The sequence below is a fragment of the Heterodontus francisci genome, chromosome 30 (genome assembly GCF_036365525.1).
Source record: "Heterodontus francisci isolate sHetFra1 chromosome 30, sHetFra1.hap1, whole genome shotgun sequence".
NCBI lineage: Eukaryota > Metazoa > Chordata > Chondrichthyes > Heterodontiformes > Heterodontidae > Heterodontus > Heterodontus francisci.
In genome coordinates this window covers 54,448,979-54,470,612 of record NC_090400.1, presented here as the reverse complement: position 1 = coordinate 54,470,612, position 21,634 = coordinate 54,448,979, and the positions used below count along the sequence as shown (strand labels likewise).

The following is a 21,634-nucleotide window of genomic DNA, read 5'->3' as shown; positions in this document are numbered from 1 at the left end:
ACCTTTGGCTTCAATAAGTGGATTCTAGGACCAAACCGCTTCTAGATACAGTACTTCACCTTTTCCTTCCTCCAAACACTTTACTCCCGGGCTTCCTGCCCTCAGAATATAAAAACTTAGATTTATATAATGCCTTTAAGTTAATAAAATGTTCCCAGGCACTTCGTGAAGGCATTATAAAAAAAAGACACTACGCCATGATATTAGGACAGATGACCAAAAGTTTGGTCAAAGAGGTAGGTTTTAAGTACCATCTTAAAAGGAGGAACGCGAGGTCAAGGCAGAGGGGTTTAGGGAGGGAATTCCAAAGCTTTGGCCTCAGGCAGCTGAAGGCACAACCACCAATGGCCGAGCGATTAATATTGGGGATGCTCAAGTGGTTGGAATACAGCATTGCAGATATCTTGGAGGATTGTAGTGGTTGAAGGAGATTACAGAGATGGAGAGGGGAAAGGCCATGGAGGAAAGGATAAGAAGTTTTTTTAAAAAGAGGCATTGTTTAACCGGGAGCCAGTGTAGGTCAGCGAGCACAGGGGTGATGGGTGAACAGCATTTGGTGCGAATTAGGACAGGGGCAGCAGAGTTTTAAATGACCTCAGGTTTACGGAGGGTAAAATGTAGTAGGCCGGCCAGGGATACATTTGAATAGTCAAATCTGGAGGTAACAAAGGCATGGATGAGGGTTTCAGGAGCAGAAAAGGTGAGGCAGGTTGGAGACGGCCGATATTATGGAGGTTGAATAATTGTCACACTAATCTCTGTGCGGGGATGTGTGCACGAGGGTGATATCTTGGCTGCTGTTTTATTTCCACTTTCTTTCCAGAAACACTCAATCTTCAGATGGAAAAGATGGATGGCAATGGGGCAATCAAACTTCACTACACCATCATGTCTCAGGTATATCATCTTGTGGTACCAATGTTAATATGACAACTCCATAAAAGGAGTCACATTATATATTTAAGTATGGTTTACCAGATAGCTGTTAAAGCAGAACTGAATCAAACCCAGGTTCACATTAGAGGAACTGCTACCGCATTGTGGTTTGGTAAGGTTCAATTTATACTGACAGCACTGCCATCATTGTCTTCAGTTTAGATCAGAATACTTAAGAGTTTTGCCTGCATTCTCTCCACATGTGAACTTATCAAGTACCGGCAGGCGCACATTAATGGTTAAAATGTCTGAAGTTTCAAACATGTTGAAGGGGAACCTCCAGATCAGCAATATGTAAAGACAAGTCTCCTTTTATATTTGATTCTTTGGAAGAGGGCAAGAAAAACAGCAAATTTAAATCTGTGATTACAACTTACAAATGGAGTGAAATGAGAGCCCTGAATGAATGAATGGGCGGCACAGTGGTTAGCACCGCAGCCTCACAGCTCCAGCGACCCGGGTTCAATTCTGGGTACTGCCTGTGTGGAGTTTGCAAGTTCTCCCTGTGTCTGCGTGGGTTTCCTCCAGGTGCTCCGATTTCCTCCCACATGCCAAAAGACTTGCAGGTTGATAGGTTAATTGGCCATTATAAATTGCCCCTAGTATAGGTAGGTGGTAGGGAAATATAGGGACAGGTGGGGATGTGGTAGGAATATGGAATTAGTGTAGGATTAGTATAAATGGGTGGTTGATGGTCGGCACAGACTCGGTGGGCCGAAGGGCCTGTTTCAGTGCTGTATCTCTAAATTGATAAACTATAACTAAGGAGGTTCAGGCTGTTAAACTGAACACATCTTGGAAAAAAAAAGAACTGACACCAATCACCTGATTCTGAAAAGGAACAACTCAGATATTTTATTTAATGGAACAGCTGATCCTAGACCTTAGGGCTGCAGCATGAAATAAAAAAATACAAAGTACTGGAAAATTACAGCAAGTTAGTCAGTATCGGAGATCTGTTTTACTTTTAAGATTTTTAGTATTTGGCCTTTTCTATTTATCTTGGACAGCAGCATGTCCTGACACCACTCAGGGAGTTAGTAGAGGGTAACATCCAATTTACAGCAAACAGTATCTCAAAATATGCCTAAGGCGCTCTAAGCTTGATAACATGACCTCGCCCTCTCAGCTACTAGAGCGAAGAAAAGTTCATTTGACTCTTGTAATCTCTTTCCTTGCACCTTGTGGAAGACAAGTCAAATTTCAAGTATATCACACATGGGCAGAGACTTTCACCTTGCTGCAAATTTCAGAATGAGAAAGGATCAGATCAGTAGACATTATGAATATTGCTTATAAATATGATGGTAACTCCCCACTGGCTTGGTCAGCATGATATGGTACTCAGTCAAACAAATCAGAATATCCCATATTTGATTATGCCCATATATACAAATTAAGAGCAGGAGTAGGCCATTCGGCCCCTCGAGCCTGCTCTGCCATTTAATAAGATCATGGCTGATCTGATTGTGGCCTCAACTCTACTTTCCTGTCTACCTGCTATAACCTTTGACTCCCTTGTCAATCACTCTAACTCAGCCTTAAAAATATTCAATGACCCTGCTTCCTCTGTTCTCTGGGGGAAGAGAATTTCACAGACTAACAACCCTCAGAGAAAAAATTTCTCATTTCCGTTTTAAACGGGAGACCTTTTTTAAAAAAAAAAACTGTGTTCCTTAGTTCTAGTCTCTCCCATAAGGGGGGATATCCTTTCAGTATTCACCCTGTCAAGTCCCCTCAGGATCTTATATATGTTTCAATAAGATCACCTCTCATGCTTCTAAACTCCAATAGATACAGGCCAAACCTGTCCTCATAAAATAATCCCTACATCTCCGAAATCAGTTGATTAATTTACAGCACAGGACGCCACCATGTGGTACAGTCATGTCCATCATGCCCCTTTGCTTCAGCAACACAAAACACATCTCACTCTGCTGTTTCTTCCCCACTTCCCAGTATTTGCTTTAAATTTTTATCCGATATTTTAACAGATGCAATGATCTCTGCCTCAACCACTTCCTGTGGTAAAGCATTCCATATTCCAAAAACCCTTTGTGTGATGTACATCAGCTGAGGTTAACTACAAGGAGAGAGAGAAAGAGACCAAGGAAAAAGGAAAAAAAAACACCAGGACTTCAGCTCATGATAACAATCCACTGATCGCCTGCTGCAAAGTGCAGTTATGGATGTTTGATGTGGATAGGCAACAGCTGAACATTCAGCTGACACTTGCTGAGTAGGCTTGCTGACGGAGGGGCCACTTTAGAAAGATCCGAGGCTGCAATCACCTGTGGAACTGTACCACAGCAAGAGTCAGCGCCTTTCAGCAAAGGAGGGGTTGACAATAGGACAAAATATAAGGAAACCTCACAACTTGCTGCAAAATGCTACAGTTGAAGATGAGACGGAAAAAAATAAAGCAACTCATTAAAAGCCAGTTAGAAGACAGTAATCCTGGATTAGGACAGTATAAAAGGGATGGGAATTCAATTTTTATATGAAAAGAATTTTAGAATCTGTGTACTTTGATGTTTCAGGGAGTCCTGCAGAGAGTTCCAGAAACACTGACAGGTAATTTCCTCGAACAACTCCATTGCCATCCTAGGAGAGAATACACAACTTAATGTTTGTAGATTTTAATGCATACGCTGAGGTTTCTCCCCATCCCCCCAACATAAGTGCAAGACAAACACACCATGATTAAAATTAATCCATTCTGAATTGCAATAGTATTTCTGAAACAAATAGCAGGATTCATTCCAAGACTGCCCAAATATTGGATCTATTTTCTTATTGCTCTAGGCAAGTATTTCTAACAAATTTAAATGAATTTATATTTGATGGAACTTTTGTTATTTTTGAAGTTGCAAAAACCATTTCTTACTCTAGATTTAAACACCTGGTCTGTTATTTGTACGTCGCACTGGAAATTAGTTTGCTATGGAATAATTTTGAAGTGTGACTTGATAGCTCAACTCCTTAAGACATGGGAGACTCATCCATAGGGCTTACATCCATGGCACAATCCCATAACTGGATAGAGTAAAGCGATTTCAGGCAAGAGGCCTCAAATCAGGGAGGGAAAAATGTGAAGTATTGCTAAACCTGCTGGACAAGTGCGTGCTTTTGCCAGAGGTGGTGGTGGGAGGAAGAAAAGAGTGAGAGCGCGAGGGAGCGTGCGAGAGCTCTTAAGCATCAACTTGAAAAGTTGTCAGTATCAGTATATAGTGTATAGTATGAGTAGGCACTCCCTGCCCTGTTCTTTTCAGTTCAATTAATTTTCAAATCATTGAGGCTTAAACACAAACATTATTTTGCACTGGAAAGACCACAGTGTAAGGTCCCCCCACCAAGCTGAACTGAGGGGCTGGATCCATGGGAAACCCCTCGAAATTTTTTGTGCTGTAAATGTAAAAATGTATATGGCATGACAATGAAATGGAAGGGTTGTGAGGCAACTCATGATTGTATAGAAGGTAACTGATCACCTTTGCACTGTCTGTATTCTTTGACTTGATGCTGTTTTAAACTGTTTGGGAATGTAATTTTTACAGATTTTTATGAATAAAGTATATTTTGGAAATAAAAAAAAAATTATTTTGCACTGCTCATTATCCTACCCAACATTCAGTTCAATGAGCATTTCTCTGCGCAAAACAAAAGATCCTGTACTGTCACTTACAGATACTGTACTGAAAAGTTCATAAACCTTTGGCTGAAAGTTCACCCTAACAAAGGCTCCTCGTCCTCCCCTGACACACAGCCACAAACCCAGCCTTTCAAACTCACCGGGTAAACTTTCAGTCTCCAGCAGAGTCCAGCCACCTGCAGAGGGGAGCTGTATACAGGGTCTGCACGCTGACGCAAAGTGCTATTGAAAACAAACAAAAAAGTGTTCACAATATAATAAAAGCAAAATACTCAGATGCTGGAAATCTGAAATAAAAACAAGAAATGTCGGAAATACTCAGCAGGTCTGGCAGCATCTGTGGAGAGAGAAGCAGAGTTAACGTTTCAAGTCAGTGACCCTTCATCAGAACTGACAAATATTAGAAATGTAAAAGGTTTTAAGCAAGTAAAGTGGGGCTGGGGCAAGAGATAACAAAAGATAAGGTGTTGATAGGACAAGGTCACAGAGGAGATCATGGAACAAAGGCAAATGGCCAGATGGCCAGCAAACGGAAACTCGGGGTCATGCTTATGAACTGAGTGGAGGTGTTCCGCAAAGCGGTTACCCAATCTGCGTCTGGTCACCCCAGTGTACAGGAGACCACATTGTGAGCAGTGAATACAGTATACTAAATTGAAAGAAGTACAAGTAAATCGCTGCTACTCCTGAAAGGAGTGTTTGGGGCCTTGGATAGTGAGGAGAGGAAGTAAATGGGCAGGTATTACAATATAATCATTTTGAAACCAGAATGTAAAGTGGTCAAAGTTCAGAAAACTTCAAAATGTGAAACACTTGCTTGAAATAATTACCATCCTTAAATTGAAAAAAAATTAGCCACAACATTGATTCAGTATTTATAATCACTTTTAAATATTTCATATTGGATGGGAAGCACAACAGTACATGAAACTTCAACTCAAAGAACTTCTGTAGTCACAGTATGTACTTTGAATTTCCAACCGTAAACATACAAGAGTGATGACAACGAAATTAATAAACAGAGAAGAAAGGGAGAGCACAGGGGTGGGGAAAGAGAAGGAAGAGGGCGAGTGAGAACGGGAGGGGTGAAGAGGTCGAGCGGGGGTGGGGGAAGGAGGGCGAGCGACAGCAGGGGATGGGGGCGGGGGGGGGGGATGGGGAGCCAGAGTGGGAGGGGAGGGGGAAGAGGGTGAGCCAGAGCACGAGGGTGAGAGTGAGTGAGTGAGTGAGTGAGCGAGAGAGAGGGAAGCGAGGCGAAGAGAGAGACAGACACACAGAGAAAACAAAAAAAAAGTGTGAAGGGGAAAAGGAGGAAAAATTATATTTTGACAATATTCATTCCCAAACCACAAAATGCCTCCTCTGTTATCTTTTCTTTAAGCTTTCTACCTCTATATTGCCTTTGTTTAAGCACTAACAGCAAAGGGAACATGTCTACCTGCAGCTTGGTTCTCTGCCTAAAAGATGGAACTTCCTGCTGCCCAGGACCAGCTTTTGGCTGAGAATTTGTACTATATAGCCACTGTCATATTGGCTGACAGCTCTAAATACAAATAATCTTAATAAATGGGACTGGAGTCAGTTCATATCCCTTCCCCCATCACAACGACCAAAAACAATTTATTATTTTGACATGTACAATGAACAATAAAGGCCTGGATTTTGCAGTAAAAGATAACAGTGAGATAATCAGTGCTTATCGTTGTTAGTGTAAATTGGACAGCAACTTCCAGCAATCACACATGCTCAGTTCAAATGCAGAAATAATGAGGCTGGTGTCCAAGTTGTCCTTTGCCACAAGCTGCACCATCTCACTGAGCGTTTCGGCATTGTAACACATGAAAAGGGCACAAAGTTGTAGAAGCTCACCAGGAAGAGTGAGGGCTTGTCCATTCTAGTGTAAGTAATTTTTTTTTTAAAAACAGCGCGAGAAGTCTTAATTATTGTCACACAACCCCTTCAGCACTGAATCTTTTACAAATGTGGAGTCTCATTCAGACTTTAATTAATATTGGATATTTAAAAAGCGTTTCTTTGTCTCTTATCTCAATTCCATCTTTCTTTCACTCCATTTTGCTTTCTATACATGTTTTCACATTAAATATATTCTAATTTACACTTCCTGGTTCAGACTTTGCATGCCTCAGTAAGGATTCTTCGATCTGATCCAAGTTGCTTGCCCTGCTCACACTGATACCAGATTCCCTGTCAAGGGCACGTCATCAAAATGGCTTTCTAACCACAGAAAGTTCCAGTGCAAAAACCCATAGGAGGTCTGTGAGCACGTATAAGTGTGATGAACTGCTGGTGCCATTTGTTGGCTGCTGACCGCAAAATCCAGGCCTTTGACAAATAAGCCAGTGGTGTCATATTGTAGCAAAATATTATTAAAGCAAATAAAAAATAAATCACCTGAAATTTGACAGAACAAACATGCTGAAATCGTAAGCAGGGACCAGCTCACTAGAAGGAAATGAAAATGAAATTTAAAAATAGCATCACTGTTTGCTGAGTTGAAAGTAAATGCACACATTTCACCTACACTTAGTTGTTGAGTCAGAACTTAAAAATAGTGCTCCGACATTATCCCAACAGGCATTCATATATCCTTCAATAATCTAATCATTTTACTTGCCTCTCAGATATTACGGATAAACAAACAAAACATTTGCTCCTCAGAGGTTTTGAGAAGACAAGAGACAGTAACATTGTTAGTACTGTACTGTAAACACGGTGTAAAAAAATTCTTGAAGGTCTTGTAGTAATCAAATATGGCACAAGACTGTAGAGACAACATGAAGACCAGTAATGATAGATCATATCTGACACAATGTACATCCTGAATTAGCTTTAATAAGCCAGAGTACAACTCTTTTTGTAAAAAATCAATTGCACAACAGCATTGCATTGGCACTTGTTTGAAACATCTGCTTTCAACCAAAAGGCCAGAGAAACAATAATCTATTTTTTCCCAATATGGGCATGGCTTAGACTCAAATGGTTAGAAGCAGATTTTAGTCAGACAAATTAAAATGAGCTGCTTGCACGCAGCTGGCATTCATCACCCGCAGGAAACTGTGCACAATGCAAAGTGAATGCAGATCTGGTGTTAGATCTCTGCCTGCTTTTCCAAACATGATTATGTCATTTGCACTTGCAAATCCATAATCCTGATCATGGCTGGCTGTGTTCTTATGCTTCTACAACTTGAAGCGGCCACTAGGTGGGACACTAGTTCATCCCAATGTCCTACTGCCACTGAGGAATAGCAGCCACCCTCCATTCTGGCAGCAGAGATCAAAGAAATCACCCACAGCATCATCCTGGTAAGCACAGTATATTGCATCTCCAACAAGCTATACCACTGTGCCATTCCGTTTTCCTTGAAGAGAAGGCTGAGAGCTGATTTGATAGAGGTATTCAAAATCATGAGGGGTCTGGACAGAGTAGAGAAAGAGAAACTGTTCCCACTTGTGAAAGGATCGAGAACAAGAGGACACAGAATTAAAGTATTTGGTAAGAGATGGAAAAGTGACATGAGGAAAAACTTTTTCACTCAGCAAGTGGTTAAGGTCTGGAATGCACTGCCTGAGAGTGTGGTGAAGGCAGGTTCAATTGAAGCATTCAAAAGGGAATAAAACAGTTATATGAAAAGGAAGAATGTGCAGAGTTACGGGGAGAAGGCAGAGGAATGGAACTGAGCAAACTGCTCTTTCGGAGAGCTGGTGCAGACAAGATGGGCTGAATGGCCTCCTTCGCCATTGTAACAATTCTGAGATTCGACAGAATCACCCAATTAGTACAGCAGTTTGCAGCAAGCATAATGAGGAGCAGAGTGGAACGAATAGTAATTTCTCAGTTAGAGTAATTTCAACTCCTCAAAACTTATTAACAGCCCTGTCCTTCCAGCCCATAAGTGAGGAAGAAGTATGTTGCAACATCTTAATAGTATTATAGCACTAACTTCTTTTCTCCTTCGCTTGACTTTCCCACATCATCATTACAAATATCAAACCCAACCATGCTTCAAACCAAAATCAAACACAATACCTTGCGAAATTAAAAACAAACTGCTAGAAATATACGTCAGTTAGAATCTTTGTATCCTGTGTCAGAACTGAAGACCAAAAGATAGACAGGAATTTTAGCAAGGTTGTGGGGAAGAAGAAAAAAAAAGATGGTTGGGGGTGGGGAATAATCAAAATATACACCAACCACATTGTGGTAGTCGATTAAACGGCCTGCAAGCTGCTAACGGTAAGCATGCAGATGCAACAGGCGGTAAAAAGGGCAAATGGTATGTTGGCCTTCATTGCGAGAGGAGTCGAGTACAGGAGCAGGGATGTCTTGCTGTAATTATACAGGGCTTTGGTGAGGCCACACCTGGAACATTGTGTGCCGTTTTGGTCCCCATATCTGAGGAAGGATGTTCTTGCTATAGAGAGAGTACAGCAAAGGTTTACCAGACTGATTCCTAGGATGGCGGGACTGACGTATGTGGAGAGATTGAGTCGGTTAGGATTATATTCACTGCAATTAACTGAGTTCAGAACAGCGAGGGGGGATCTCATAGAAACCTATAAAATTCTAACAGGACTCGACAGGGTAAATGTAGCAAGGACGTTCCTGATGATGGGGGGAGTCCAGAACCAGGGGTCATAGTCTAAGGATACGGGGTAAACCTTTCAGGACTGAGATGAGGAGAAATGTCTTCACTCAGAGTGGTGAGCCTGTGGAATTCACAACCACAGAAAGCAGTTGAGGCCAAAACATTGAATGTTTTCAAGAAGGAGTTAGATATAGCGCTTGGGGCAAAAGGGATCAAAGGATATGGGGGGGAAAGTGGGAACAGGTTACTGAGTTGGATGATCAGCCATGATCATAATGAATGGCGGAGCAGGCTCGAAGGGCCGAATGGCCTACTCCTGCTCCTATCTTTTATGTTTCTATGTTAAATAGGAAAATATACATCTGCCGTGTATTGTCAGTATTTTCTGTTCACACCCAAAATGTCATACCATATTTTCTTGTTTTGACTGGTTATGTATTGTCAGCATTTTCTGTTTGTGTCAGATTTCCCTTTTTGTTTTATAATACCTGGTGAAGTCTGGTGGGACAGGTGTTGTAACAAATGAAGCCATGGGTTTACGATGCACTTGTTGGAACATCAGCAGGATTTCTTGACTCTTCAGAATTAACTCACTTTTACTGCAGGATCGTAACTGCAGGGAAACAAAAACATTTGGCAGACTTCATTTCAAAAATAGATTTACAAATTAACTTACACCAATTAAAGCAAAATAAATGTATGAGCTTTAAGTCTGTATTGCTCTGTGACCCCTGCCTTCTCCTGAAGGTGCTTGCTCTACCTCTCCCTTTGATACCTCACCCAGGTGCCCACTCTTCAGTGAGAATCCAGCATGTAGCAGCTGTCTAATCTACCATAGTGGCAATTAGAAATGAAAACAGTCCTGTCCTCACCTATGTATTCTCCACTAAGTTTGATAGCAATGGAGATAGGCAGAAACCCTGGTTGGTTGTTCATTCCCATTGCCAAAGCCAGCTGTAGCACCACCAAAACTACCTCAGGTAACTCAGGACAGACCAGAAACAGATCTTCAGACATTCATAATCCACATGGTTCAATACCATGCTTTTCGGCATGCTTAGCCACTGCAATAACTAGTTTTTTTTTAATTTCATTATATTTTACTGAGGAGCTCAGTCAGTCACAAGCTATTGGAAAAACTGTCAACTTCAGTAATTTTGTATCCAAGTAAGTTCTCTTTTCCTCCTTCCATTTTGGTTACCTGATGTTCTACTTCCTGTAACAATGACTCAAGCAGCTCAGTTTCCTGAGTCAATGATGTCTTCTGACCTAAAGAAACAGAAAATATTTTCAAGCGGCTTTCTTCTTTGAAGAGGTTTATACATTTCCTGAGGGTATAGTTTGTGAGAGTTCATGCTGTAACACACATTTCATACGAGACAAGTACATGCAATGAGGCTAATATCACAGCTAGGGTGAGGGGAGCTCAGTGACAGGGCATGGATCATCCTTAGCCAGTGTGGGGATAACAGCCAAGACATTTCAATTAGCTAAGGCAGCAGCAGGTCCCTGTAGGCAATGCAGGATGCCAAGATCTGCCTCCTTGGCAGGTAGCCATTGGGTCCGGTTGTGGGGCAATAAGTGAGTCAGAAGCTGGCCCATTGGAAAGTGCCACAATTCTCCTGGTGTTCTGATTGCACTGTGCACACCTCATCTTGTGGCTGTGACTGGTAAATCTCCCACCTGTGTTTGGACCGCATGCTGTTGAGACGAAGTGGGTTGCACCACTCCAGGGAAATGTATTTTAAAAATAAGTCCCTGAATTTCAGGCATATCTGCAAAGATTTATACTGTACCCATTAAAGTTATGAGTTTATTTTTCAGATGTGTGTCTAGTCTCGCGATCATCATTTCCACAGCATTCCTAATCTCTCTGACACGCTCGTCCTTTGCACCACGTACTGCTTCCACATTTCTCTCCTGAATACAAAAGAAAATTATTTCTGTACTGTCACAAGCTAAATTGAAGAAAAACTTAGTAAAAGTAAAGTGCAATAAGTATCACTTATGATGCAGAATGTAAAAACTCCTAACCTCACATTTCTGAGCATTTTAAAAAGTACATGAGTTTGAATGATTAATTATGTCCTTCTCAAATAATTTTTTAAAAATCAAACTAGGAAAGCTAGTGATAAATTATGTGCTTAAAGCAATTTCAAGTGAAAGTTAAATTTTGCAAACAATTTATGATGCCAGTTCCTGTATCTAATGCGCCCGACACTGTATAGCAGTTTTAAGTTTGTGACTGAATTCATTGGATATCTAGATGTCTTGTTTTGGTTCTACAAGCTGTAGCTTATACAGAATTCTTAAAGAAAAATGTCAGAATAAGAATCAATAGCATTACCCTTATAGATTAAAGTGTTTTTTTTTTAAAAGGGAACAGGTTAAAAAAACACTCCCATTATCTTTCTTCTAATCATCATTCTTAGTCTTTTCACACAGCCAAGGGTCAAGTAACTTGCTCCCAGACTACTTCCAGTATTACTCTGAAACTTGTCATTAAGATGTTAAAAGCAGTCCAGGGATGAATTTCTAGTTCCTAACCAGGGGAGCAATGGGGCTTCCGCTCAGCGCTGTTAACATTAGGAGCAGTTGAATGTGGGCGTTGCAGATCTGAACCCACAAGCTGCCGCTCCTTTAGGCTAAAAAGCTGCAATCTCAGAAATTATGCAGCCGAAGTAGATGGCAGCCATGCACGTTTGGGATCTGGATTTGAATCCAGCCTACACTGATAGCATGAATAAATTTCTCTGCAGAAAGCCTTGTATGAACCAAATTTGGCCATTCTCAGCCAACCTTCTAGGGCAGAGATATTCAATCTTGGCTTCATTGGTAACCCTCTTGCCAAAGGATGTGGGCTCAACCTCCACTTGAGACTTAAGCAGATAAGTTAACTTGACACGCAAGTCCAGGGTGTGGCATTGAACGGACGACCCATCTGCCCTTTCAATCATAAAAGATTCCATTAATCTATTTGAAGACGAGTTGGGGAGTTCTTCTGGTGTCATGGGCAACATTTAGCCCTCACCCAAAATGACCAAAAACTGCTTAAACTATCATTTATCTCATTCCAGTTTGCGGGACCTTGTGCACAAATTGGTTACTGCATTTGTCTACAATACAACACTTCAACAGTATTTCCTTGGCGGTGAAGTTCTTTGAAACATTCCAATGACATCAAAGGCATTGTACAAATGCAAGTTTTTTTGCTTTCTTTCTAGCCTTTTGAAGCTGGGGGCCAGATACAAGTGTCTGAGCCAGTAGTCTGCTGCTCGATTATATAGAAACATTCAAACGCTATCCGAGCATACTGTGTATACAAGGTCCACGGTCTCCTAACAAAAAACACCTTCTGCACCCCCCCCCGCATACACAAAGTCATAAACTCCACTGCTTACAAGAATTCAAGCCATGCTTCCTGCTGCAGCTTGAAAATTTGGAAGCTTTGCCCCCAGCTTTTGAAACATCGTGGGCCCAAAGATGGGCGGCACAGTGGCGCAGTGGTTAGCACCGCAGCTTCACAGCTCCAGCGACCCGGGTTCAATTCTGGGTACTGCCTGTGTGGAGTTTGCAAGTTCTCCCTGTGTCTGCGTGGGTTTCCTCCGGGTACTCCGGTTTCCTCCCACATGCCAAAGACTTGCAGGTTGATAGGTTAATTGGCCATTATAAATTGCCCCTAGTATAGGTAGGTGGTAGGGAAATATAGGGACAGGTGGGGATGTGGTAGGAATGTGGGATTAGTGCAGGATTAGTATAAATGGGTGATTGATGGTCGGCACAGACTCGGTGGGCCGAAGGGCCTCTTTCAGTGCTGTATCTCTAAACTAAACTAAACTATTGGATATAATTCTGTATTGGTTCAAAAAGATGGTTGACTGATGAATAAATCAGTAGCAGCCTGTGACAAGACTGTATTATAGTCTGGAACAATCCAATTTCATAGAATATATATAATCCTAAAGAGTATAATGATAATTAACATGCGTTTATAGAGCACAATTAAGGTAAAAAGAAAAGTCCCAAAGTACTTCAGTGATGAAGAAAAAAGGCACTGAGACAAAAAAAGTGTGATTAGGAGAGACAACCGAAAGCTTAGCCAAAGGGGAATTGGAAAAGGTAGAAGAATTTAGAGGGGGAATTCCAGAGAGTGGGACTTAGGCAACTGAAAACAAAGTCAATTGTGGGGCGAAGGGATGCACAAGAGACTCGGGAAATTGGTCTGTGGCAGGAAGGGTGCGGTGGAGGGGAAATAATAGAGCTAGACAAGGTTACAGAGATAGGAAGGGATTGAGGATAAGGATCACAAGTTACTTTGCATCACAGATTGAGAAGTTTTAGAAGTGAAGTAGTGTGGGGAAAGAAGGCGAAATAAAATATAAATTTTTATCTTGTCCATAATGTAATCACAAGTTTTTTTTTTTTTAAGCTACATACAGCTTACAAAACACACACTCCTGGGCTGTTACTGTAGATTGTATCTTGCAATTTAAAAAGGATGAAATTATGAATTGCAGGAAACTAGTTTGCAGGTACAGCAGGTAATAAGGAAGGCTAATGGAATTTTGGCATTTATTGCTAAAGGAATAGAATATAAAAGTAGGGAAGTGTTGCTGCAACTGTACAAGGCATTAGTGAGACTGCACCTGGAGTATTGCATACAGTTTTGGTCCCTTACTTGGAAAGGATGTAGTTGCAGTGGCGGCAGATCAGAGGAGGTTCACTAGATTGATTCCAGAGATTTGGGGGGGTGTGGGGCTTGTCTTATGAAGAGAGATTGAGCAGTTTAGGCCTTTACTCTCTGGAGTTTAGAAGAATGAGAGGAGATCTAACTGAGGTATATAAGATGTTTAAGGTAGATTAAGTAGACGTAGTGAGGATGTTTCCTCTTGTGGGGCAATCTAGAACGAGAGGTCATAGTTTTAGGATAAGGGGTAACAGATTTAAAACAGAGATAAGGAGAAATTACTTCTCTCAAAGGGTCATGAATCTATGGAATTCACTATCCCAGAGTGCGATGGATGCTGTGACATTGGGTAAATTTGAGGAGGAGACAGACAGATTTTTAATTAGAAAGGGGTTGAAGGGTTATGGAGAACGGACAGGAAAGTGGAGTTGAGGCCAAGATGAGATCAGCCATGATGGTATTGAATGGCGGAGCAGGCTCGAGGGGCTGAATTGCCTACTCCTGCTCCTAGTTCTTATGTTCTCTATCTAAAAACAGCCAGATCATCTCTAGTACTGGATAGGAACACAGAAAATAAGGGACCAGGAAAGACCATTGTGGGTTATATGGTCAACCTACTGGATCACAATGTTCACCCCTTTATCACCTTACCACTTCCTGCACCAAACTGATCAGTTCCATCAGTCGACGTCGCAGCTTTGCCACCTCGTCATTCACTTTGGTAACATGTTGTTCGTAAATCTCGGCTAGTGGTTTGAATGTGTGGCCCCCATGCTGCAATGAAAGCAAAAATATCTCAGCGTAAAACCTTTAAATCCTATGAAACATTAATAGCGTAACCCTACTCTGGTGAATATATGATCTCAGTTGCACACCAGCTGAAGACACATCAAGCAAAAAGGTTGGTGGGGAGGGGGAGAGGAGGAATAAAGAATTGCAATGACACCAGTCTTGCATGCTGGGCAAAAATCAATAAATTGATAGTCACTGCCCACTTGCTATTGGAGCACAAAAATAGAAATTGGGGGATCTGCCCTCAAAGTACTTAAAAATACACCAATGTGTCATAAAATGTATTGTATCCAGGCTGTTTTACAGTTCAACCACTACAGTGCATAATCATGACAGAAACCAGCATCTTACTATTCAAGGTTAATCACCCAATAGACAAGCCATTGTGCCTTCCCTCACCAAAAACTATTCTACTGGAAGGCAGCTGTATGTATAATGTGAAATTCACTGCAGACTTTTAGACCATCAGGTTTCTATAATTGAAACTAATGAAAAAAAAATTTTTTTTCCTTTGGTTGCGAACACAATCCGTTGGAAGTGAGGATGAAGATTCTAAGGAGTTTAACAATATTGGCAGCAGGTTCGCCTGCAGAGAAAAGCATGTTTTGGACAGCTCATAATTGGGTATAATTTTACACTAGGTCACAAGTACATTCTACATTGTTGAAAAATTTTCAGGTCCAACAAATTTATCAATGAGTCGTCTCTGCTATACCTACCATTCCCCCCCAGAGTGCACATTGGTGGCAGATGCATTTCTTGCAGGTCCAACAGAACACACTCAACTTCTCGTGGTGACTGTCACATCTGAAATAAGTGTTTAAAAAAAAATTGGAAGCAATTTTAATATCTGATAAAATAACTTTCTTGCTCTACCACAACTTGCAAGTTCAATTCCATTTTTTAAAGATTGCTTTTGCATTAAGAAGAGGGACAAGGCAAGACCAGATGGATGGAATTAAAGTATGCTCTCTCTGGCTGCACAGCTTCTATAATCAAAGGAGTACTGGGCCACCAATTCAATTCCTCATTAGCACAAATCGGCAACTTAAAACTTCCTATAATTCAGCACAATTGATAGTGTCAATAAGAGATGCTACAAGAATCACTGTTCTGGGAAATTAAAAAAAAATACTAGCATAGAAGGAGGGGTTAATTCACAGTATTGGGTACAAGGAGCTCGAAGGACATTCTAATTGTAGCTCTGTACAGACATTACAGTTTTAATGTTGTGGATCTGGAGACAAAGACCCGATTGGACTCCAGATTTATACAAACAAGTTTAATGTTCTAGGTAGTCCTCAGCAGGAATAAATAGGGTCTTACTTTAGAAGCTGTTCAGCCATCCAGAAGCCGAGTATTAGAACCCTTAAGTTAGGTACTATGTTGATAAGAACAGTAAACAAGTACGTTTGATTTCAATGGATTTTTCTGTCATCAGTCCCAATAAATAATTTATGACGGCAGCGGTGGAAACAAGCTAACTTGTGTGTCCTAGTCATTAACGAGCATTATTTAATAAATATCATACACAATGTAGGTAACACATTACTTTCAAAATGCCTGATACATTTTTATCATTACTGGCTGCATCGGCACTGAATTGTGAGCGACAGTGCAACTACAGTGACTTCGTTTCTGCTTATTTCAATAGCACAAACAAATTTCAGAAAAAGTTGGGTTTTAATTTTTCCCCCCCAAAAATCCAATAGTTTAAGTGCTTGTAACAAGATTGGGACTATTATATAGTAGTGACACACTTACTTGTCTTTGTCATTCTCCTCATGCTTACTGAGATTACACAACTGAAGTGTGTCTAGTTGTTGTGTGACTTCTTCCGCCCAGCGACAGTTCACAAGCTCACGCAGCTGAAGAGGTGCCCTACAACAAGTCAGATTGCAAGTATATTGAACAGTCTTATATTCATTCGGGTAATACAGAACCACGATATATTTTTCATTTGAACAATGTAACAGGGGACAGACTATTTCCATTCGTGTCAGCAGTAAGTATTCCCCCAACAGGTACCATATGACCAGACACAACCCTCAACCACTGAAGTTCAAAAGATTCAGAATCATTTAATGTATTACCTCAACAGCTGGCAAAGAGAAGTTTTATTCCATTTGTCTCAGTTACATTCAAATGTAGAGGCTCATGATTAAAGTAACCAGTCAAAGGGGTTAAGCCATTTATTTTCATCTCCAAATCATTCCAACATTTATCATTCCACACCAGAAATGCTGGGGCTAGGTCTCTGACAATAACGTCTTAAAGCAATGGAGAAGCAGCCTGATTTTCTTTCTCCCAACAGTGGAGTCCCTGCGCCGCATATTTACCTTGAAAATTAAATTCAGGAATTGAAATTCACCTAGTAGTCTTGCAGCACAGAGTAACAAGCCTCACATGCTATAGTACTGCACTAATAAATGCACTTATGTGCACCAAACAATGTCATAGAGTTATACAGCACAAAAACAGGCCCTTCGGCCCATTGTGTCCGTGCTGGCCATCAAGCACCTATCTATTCTAATCCCATTTTCCAGCCCTCGGCCAGCAGCCTTGTACGGTATGGCATTTCAATTGCTCATCTAAATGCTTCTTAGACGTTGAGGGTTCCTGCCTCTACCACCACTTCAGGTAGTGTGTTCCAGATTCTAACCACCTTCTGGGTGAAAAATATTTTCCTCAAATCCCCTCTAAACCTCCTGCCCCTTACCTTAAATCTATACCCGCTGGTTATTGACACCTCCACTAAGGGAAAAAGTTTCTTCCTATCTACGTCCCTTCATAATTTTGTATGCCTCAATCAGGTCCCAACTCAGCCTTAGCCTATCCAGTCTCCCTTCATAGCTGAAAAGCTCCAGCCCAGGCAACATCCCAGTGAATCTCTTCTGCACGCTCTCCAGTGTAACCGCATCCTTCCTATAATGTGGTGACCAGAACTGTACACAGTACTCCAGCTGTGGCCTAACTAGAGTTTTATACAGCTCCATCATAACCTCCCTGCTCTTATATTCTATGCCTCGGCTAATAAAGGCAAGTATCCCATATGCCTTCCTAACCACCTTATCTACCTGTGCTGCTGCCTTCAGTGATCTATGGACAAGTTCACCAAGGTCCCTCTGTACTTCATATAGTCCTACCATCCAATGTATATTCCCTTGCGTTGTTACTCCTCCCAAAATGCATCACCTCATACTTCTCAGAATTAAATTCCATTTGCCACTGCTCCGTCCATCTTACCAGTCCATCTATAATCGTCCTGTAATCCAAGGCTTTCCTCCTCACTATTTATGACAGCACCAATTTTCATGTCATCTGCGAACTTACTGATCATACCTCCTACATTCACGTCTAAATCATTAATGTACACTACAAACAGCACGGGTCCCAGCACTGATACCTGCAGTACACCACTGTTCACAGGCTTCCAATCGCAAAAACAACCTTCGACCATCACCCTCTGCCTCCTGCCACTAAACCAACTTTGGATTGTTATGGTCCTGTAGTTTTTTTTCCCCAGGAATATGCGGTTTGCCTTTAAGGCTTGCAAGGGATCAGTATTGCTTTAAGAACCAGCAAACCTCAGGAGTTATAGGAAAGTGCATTTTCGTTACCTTAGAAACAGCCATTTGGAGACTGCAATTCAAAGGGTGCATTCTTGTTACCATAGAAACACCCACAGGGAGGGAGTGTCATGCAATACATTCGTTACAATTCAATTTTGAACTGGCTTTTAGTTGAAGACAGTTTGTTCTAACAGAACACAGACACATGGGACACAGCTGTGATGACAGCACCTGGAAAAAGAGCTCTCAACCATTTAAACTGAAGGAAGGGGACTTTAGTCTGTATAATCTCTCAAAATTCTAAAAACAAAAGTCAAGCCAAAACAGAGATCTCTGGTAATTTAAATTGAAGAAAGGGAAGTTAGACTGTGACAATCTTTTATCCCTCAAAAACTCTAGTCAGACTGATTCTGTTGAAAGTGTTTGCAAGTCATTAATTGTTGAAATTCGCTGGAGAAGGCAAGCAAAATTCTGTGAGGACTTCAAGCAACATTGTACTGTAAATTTGCAAGGACACTATTTTTTCTATTTTAAATGTTGTTTATATCTTCAGTGTTTAAGAATTTAGTTCTAATTAAAGAGTTAATTTGTTGATTTAAAGACACCTGGTTTGGTTAGCCTCATTCGGGGGTTAATAGAGGGTACAATTTGGCTGGGTCTTTCTTTAATTTGGAAAGTTTTAAATGATATGTTAGGCGATCTGTGGAACAACGGGATTGAATTCACAATGCATCTCTCCCACCACAATCTGAATCGCATATTTTGATTGGGGACTTTGACAGGAGCGGTCGGTCGTAACAGGATCCAATTTGCCAAATTGCCCTGGATCCCATGGGCTCTTACCTTCTTGACCAATCTCCCATGTGGGACCTTATCAAAAGCCTTACTGAAGTCCATGTAGACTACAACAACTGCTTTAAGCTCATCTACACACAGTGACCTCCTCGAAAAAGTCAATCAAATTTGCTAGACATGATCTCCCCCTGACAAAGCCATGCTGACTATCCTTGATTAATCCCTGCCTCTCCAAGTGGAGATTAATCCTGTCCCTCTGAATTTTTTCCAATAGTTTCCCTACCACTGATCTTAGACTTACTGGCCTGTAATTACCTGGTTTATCCCTGCTACCCTTCTTGAACAATGGTACACTAGCACATGGCACCAGGAGTAATCTGTTAGAGAGGGAGATGGACCCAGGGGACTCCTGCACTATCTACCTAGTTCCTCTACTCTGCCTGGCGGTCACCCATTCCCTTTCTGCCTGAGCAGTCTTTACCTGCGGTGTAACCACCTCCCTGTACGTGCTATCCACGATGATCTCAGCCTCATGGATGCTCCACAGTATCCCCAGCCTCCGCCCCAGATCTGAAACGCGGATTTTGAGTAGCTGCAGCTGGAGACACTTCCTGCATACTGGAAGCATCCGACTTCCCACATTGCACAGGAAGAGCACTCCACGCTGCCGAGGTGCCCTGCCATGTCTTATCCTTAATTTACCCCCTTAAATTTCTCAAAAATTAGAGATTATTTACAGCAGGGACCTTGATTCCCTTTAAAAAAAACACTACTTACTATATAAAGAAAAAAAAACTGTAAACCTTACCTTTCTCTTTTCTTTAGTTACTAACCCACTTTACTTACTTTAGTCACTTATCAGATACTCACCATACAGGTAGCTTCTTCCCAAACCAATCACCTACCTGCTTGCCTGAGATGTTTGATTTAAATTAAATTCTTACCTGGGGCGGCACAGTGGCGCAGTGGTTAGCACTGCCCTCACAGCTCCAGCAACCCGGGTTCGATTCTGGGTATTACCTGTGCGGAGTTTGCAAGTTCTCCCTGTGACCGTGTGGGTTTTCGCCGGGTGCTCCGGTTTCCTTCCACAGCCAAAGACTTGCAGGTTGATAGGTAAATTGGCCATTGTAAATTGCCCCTAGTGTAGGTAGGTGGTAGGGATTATTGCAGGGTTAGTATAAATGGGTGGTTGTTGGTCGGCACAGACTTGGTGGGCCGCAGGGCCTGTTTCAGTGCTGTATCTCTAAATAAAATAAATAAAAATAAAATACTCACCCCGGCAGCTCTCTGATTCCCTTCTCTCTCTGTTGATTATGGCATCACTCTTCAATTTTTCCCTGCTCTTTCCCACTGCTCACCAACTGAGTTCTTGCTGCCTCGGTGCTGCTTTTATCCCTGCTGCTGGTCTCGCTCGCTCCCACTGCTCACCAACTGAGTTCTCACTGCCTCTGTGCTGCTTTTATCTCTGCTGTTGGTCTCCCTCTTTCCTGCTGCTCACAGAGTGAAGGAGAACCAGACAACAGGACAAAATGCCAGGTTTTTGCTCCACCTCTTTCAAATACATCAGATGCCTTTAGTTCTCTTGTAGGTGTGCCTTAGGAACATGTCTCATGAAATCCCAGAGAATGTTTTCATATGCATAGACAAATCTAAGCAAAATCTGTAGCATGCTTGGGGTAATGAACAATTAAGTCTTTTTTTAAGAATCATTCAGCTGCTGTTTCTATCCTGCACTTACACAGGATCCTCTGTCTTTGATGGCTAGATCTTGTTTCAGGCTTTAATTGCCAAACAGATTCAAAACATTAACTGAGCAAGTGAATAACAAATAAACCGTTTTGAGTGGTTGTCACATCATGGTACTGAGTCAAACAGTAGAAAATAATAAATGGCTGACAACTCTGGTACTAAAATTCTGACTAGATTTTTTTTTTAATGTAGTTTAATGCAGTTTAAATGTAGTTCCTCATTAATTAAAGACATTATCTGGTTTATCTTGTTCTCTCCTGAGGTTTCTGTGAAACAACTTCTCTTTGACGGTTCCGGATCAAGCTCATTCATTTGAAAAATGCAACCCAATAAATAGACCTGACAAAAGTAACTGAAGCCTTGAAGTTACTCAAGTAATTGCTAAATTTAAAAATGCCCAAAACACATAACTGAACAAATCAGACAGCACATTTGGATTTGAACTCAGTGACTTGATTCTTCTTTTGAACAAACTTCCTGGTGACCAAACAATAATTCCAATATTGCGTCAAATTAATCTGGGACATGATGGGAGAGTGAAGCCGATTTCAACTCGAGTACCATGACAGAAGAAAACAACCAAGTTAAATCATTAATAACAATGTTTCATTTTTGTTGGACCCCCATTAAAACTTCCACAACTTAATATTGTTCAAAATATCTCATTTCAGCACTAGATGCACAGCATAATTTTAGTAACAGGTGCCATTTTGCTTTTTACACTCCATTAAATAATAAAGTAGAATCGTGAAGCTAGGAATATTACAGTTGCAAATATGCTGTGCTAGAAGTAGAAGCAGAAAGGAGGACATTTGTAATTCCACATTACATAGACAACTTTT

General features: G+C 41.2%; 1 protein-coding gene across 6 annotated transcripts in view; it reads right to left on the bottom strand.

Moving 5' to 3' along the window:
* The window catches only part of trim37 (tripartite motif containing 37), a 102,395-nt gene that overhangs the window by 62,547 nt on the left and 18,214 nt on the right, over window positions 1-21,634 (bottom strand). For all 6 annotated transcript variants that reach the window (XR_010968786.1, XM_068010685.1, XM_068010682.1 and 3 more), the window contains 9 exons: window positions 16,441-16,557; window positions 15,396-15,483; window positions 14,536-14,658; window positions 10,994-11,117; window positions 10,399-10,466; window positions 9,686-9,810; window positions 7,001-7,051; window positions 4,729-4,810; window positions 3,464-3,540 (listed from right to left, as the gene is read on the bottom strand). Coding sequence is in view for 5 of the 6 variants with exons in the window: in XM_068010685.1 (XP_067866786.1) it covers window positions 3,464-3,540; window positions 4,729-4,810; window positions 7,001-7,051; window positions 9,686-9,810; window positions 10,399-10,466; window positions 10,994-11,117; window positions 14,536-14,658; window positions 15,396-15,483; window positions 16,441-16,557 (855 nt within the window). In the remaining variant the exon portion in view is untranslated. The remainder of the gene's footprint in view (window positions 1-3,463; window positions 3,541-4,728; window positions 4,811-7,000; window positions 7,052-9,685; window positions 9,811-10,398; window positions 10,467-10,993; window positions 11,118-14,535; window positions 14,659-15,395; window positions 15,484-16,440; window positions 16,558-21,634) is intronic.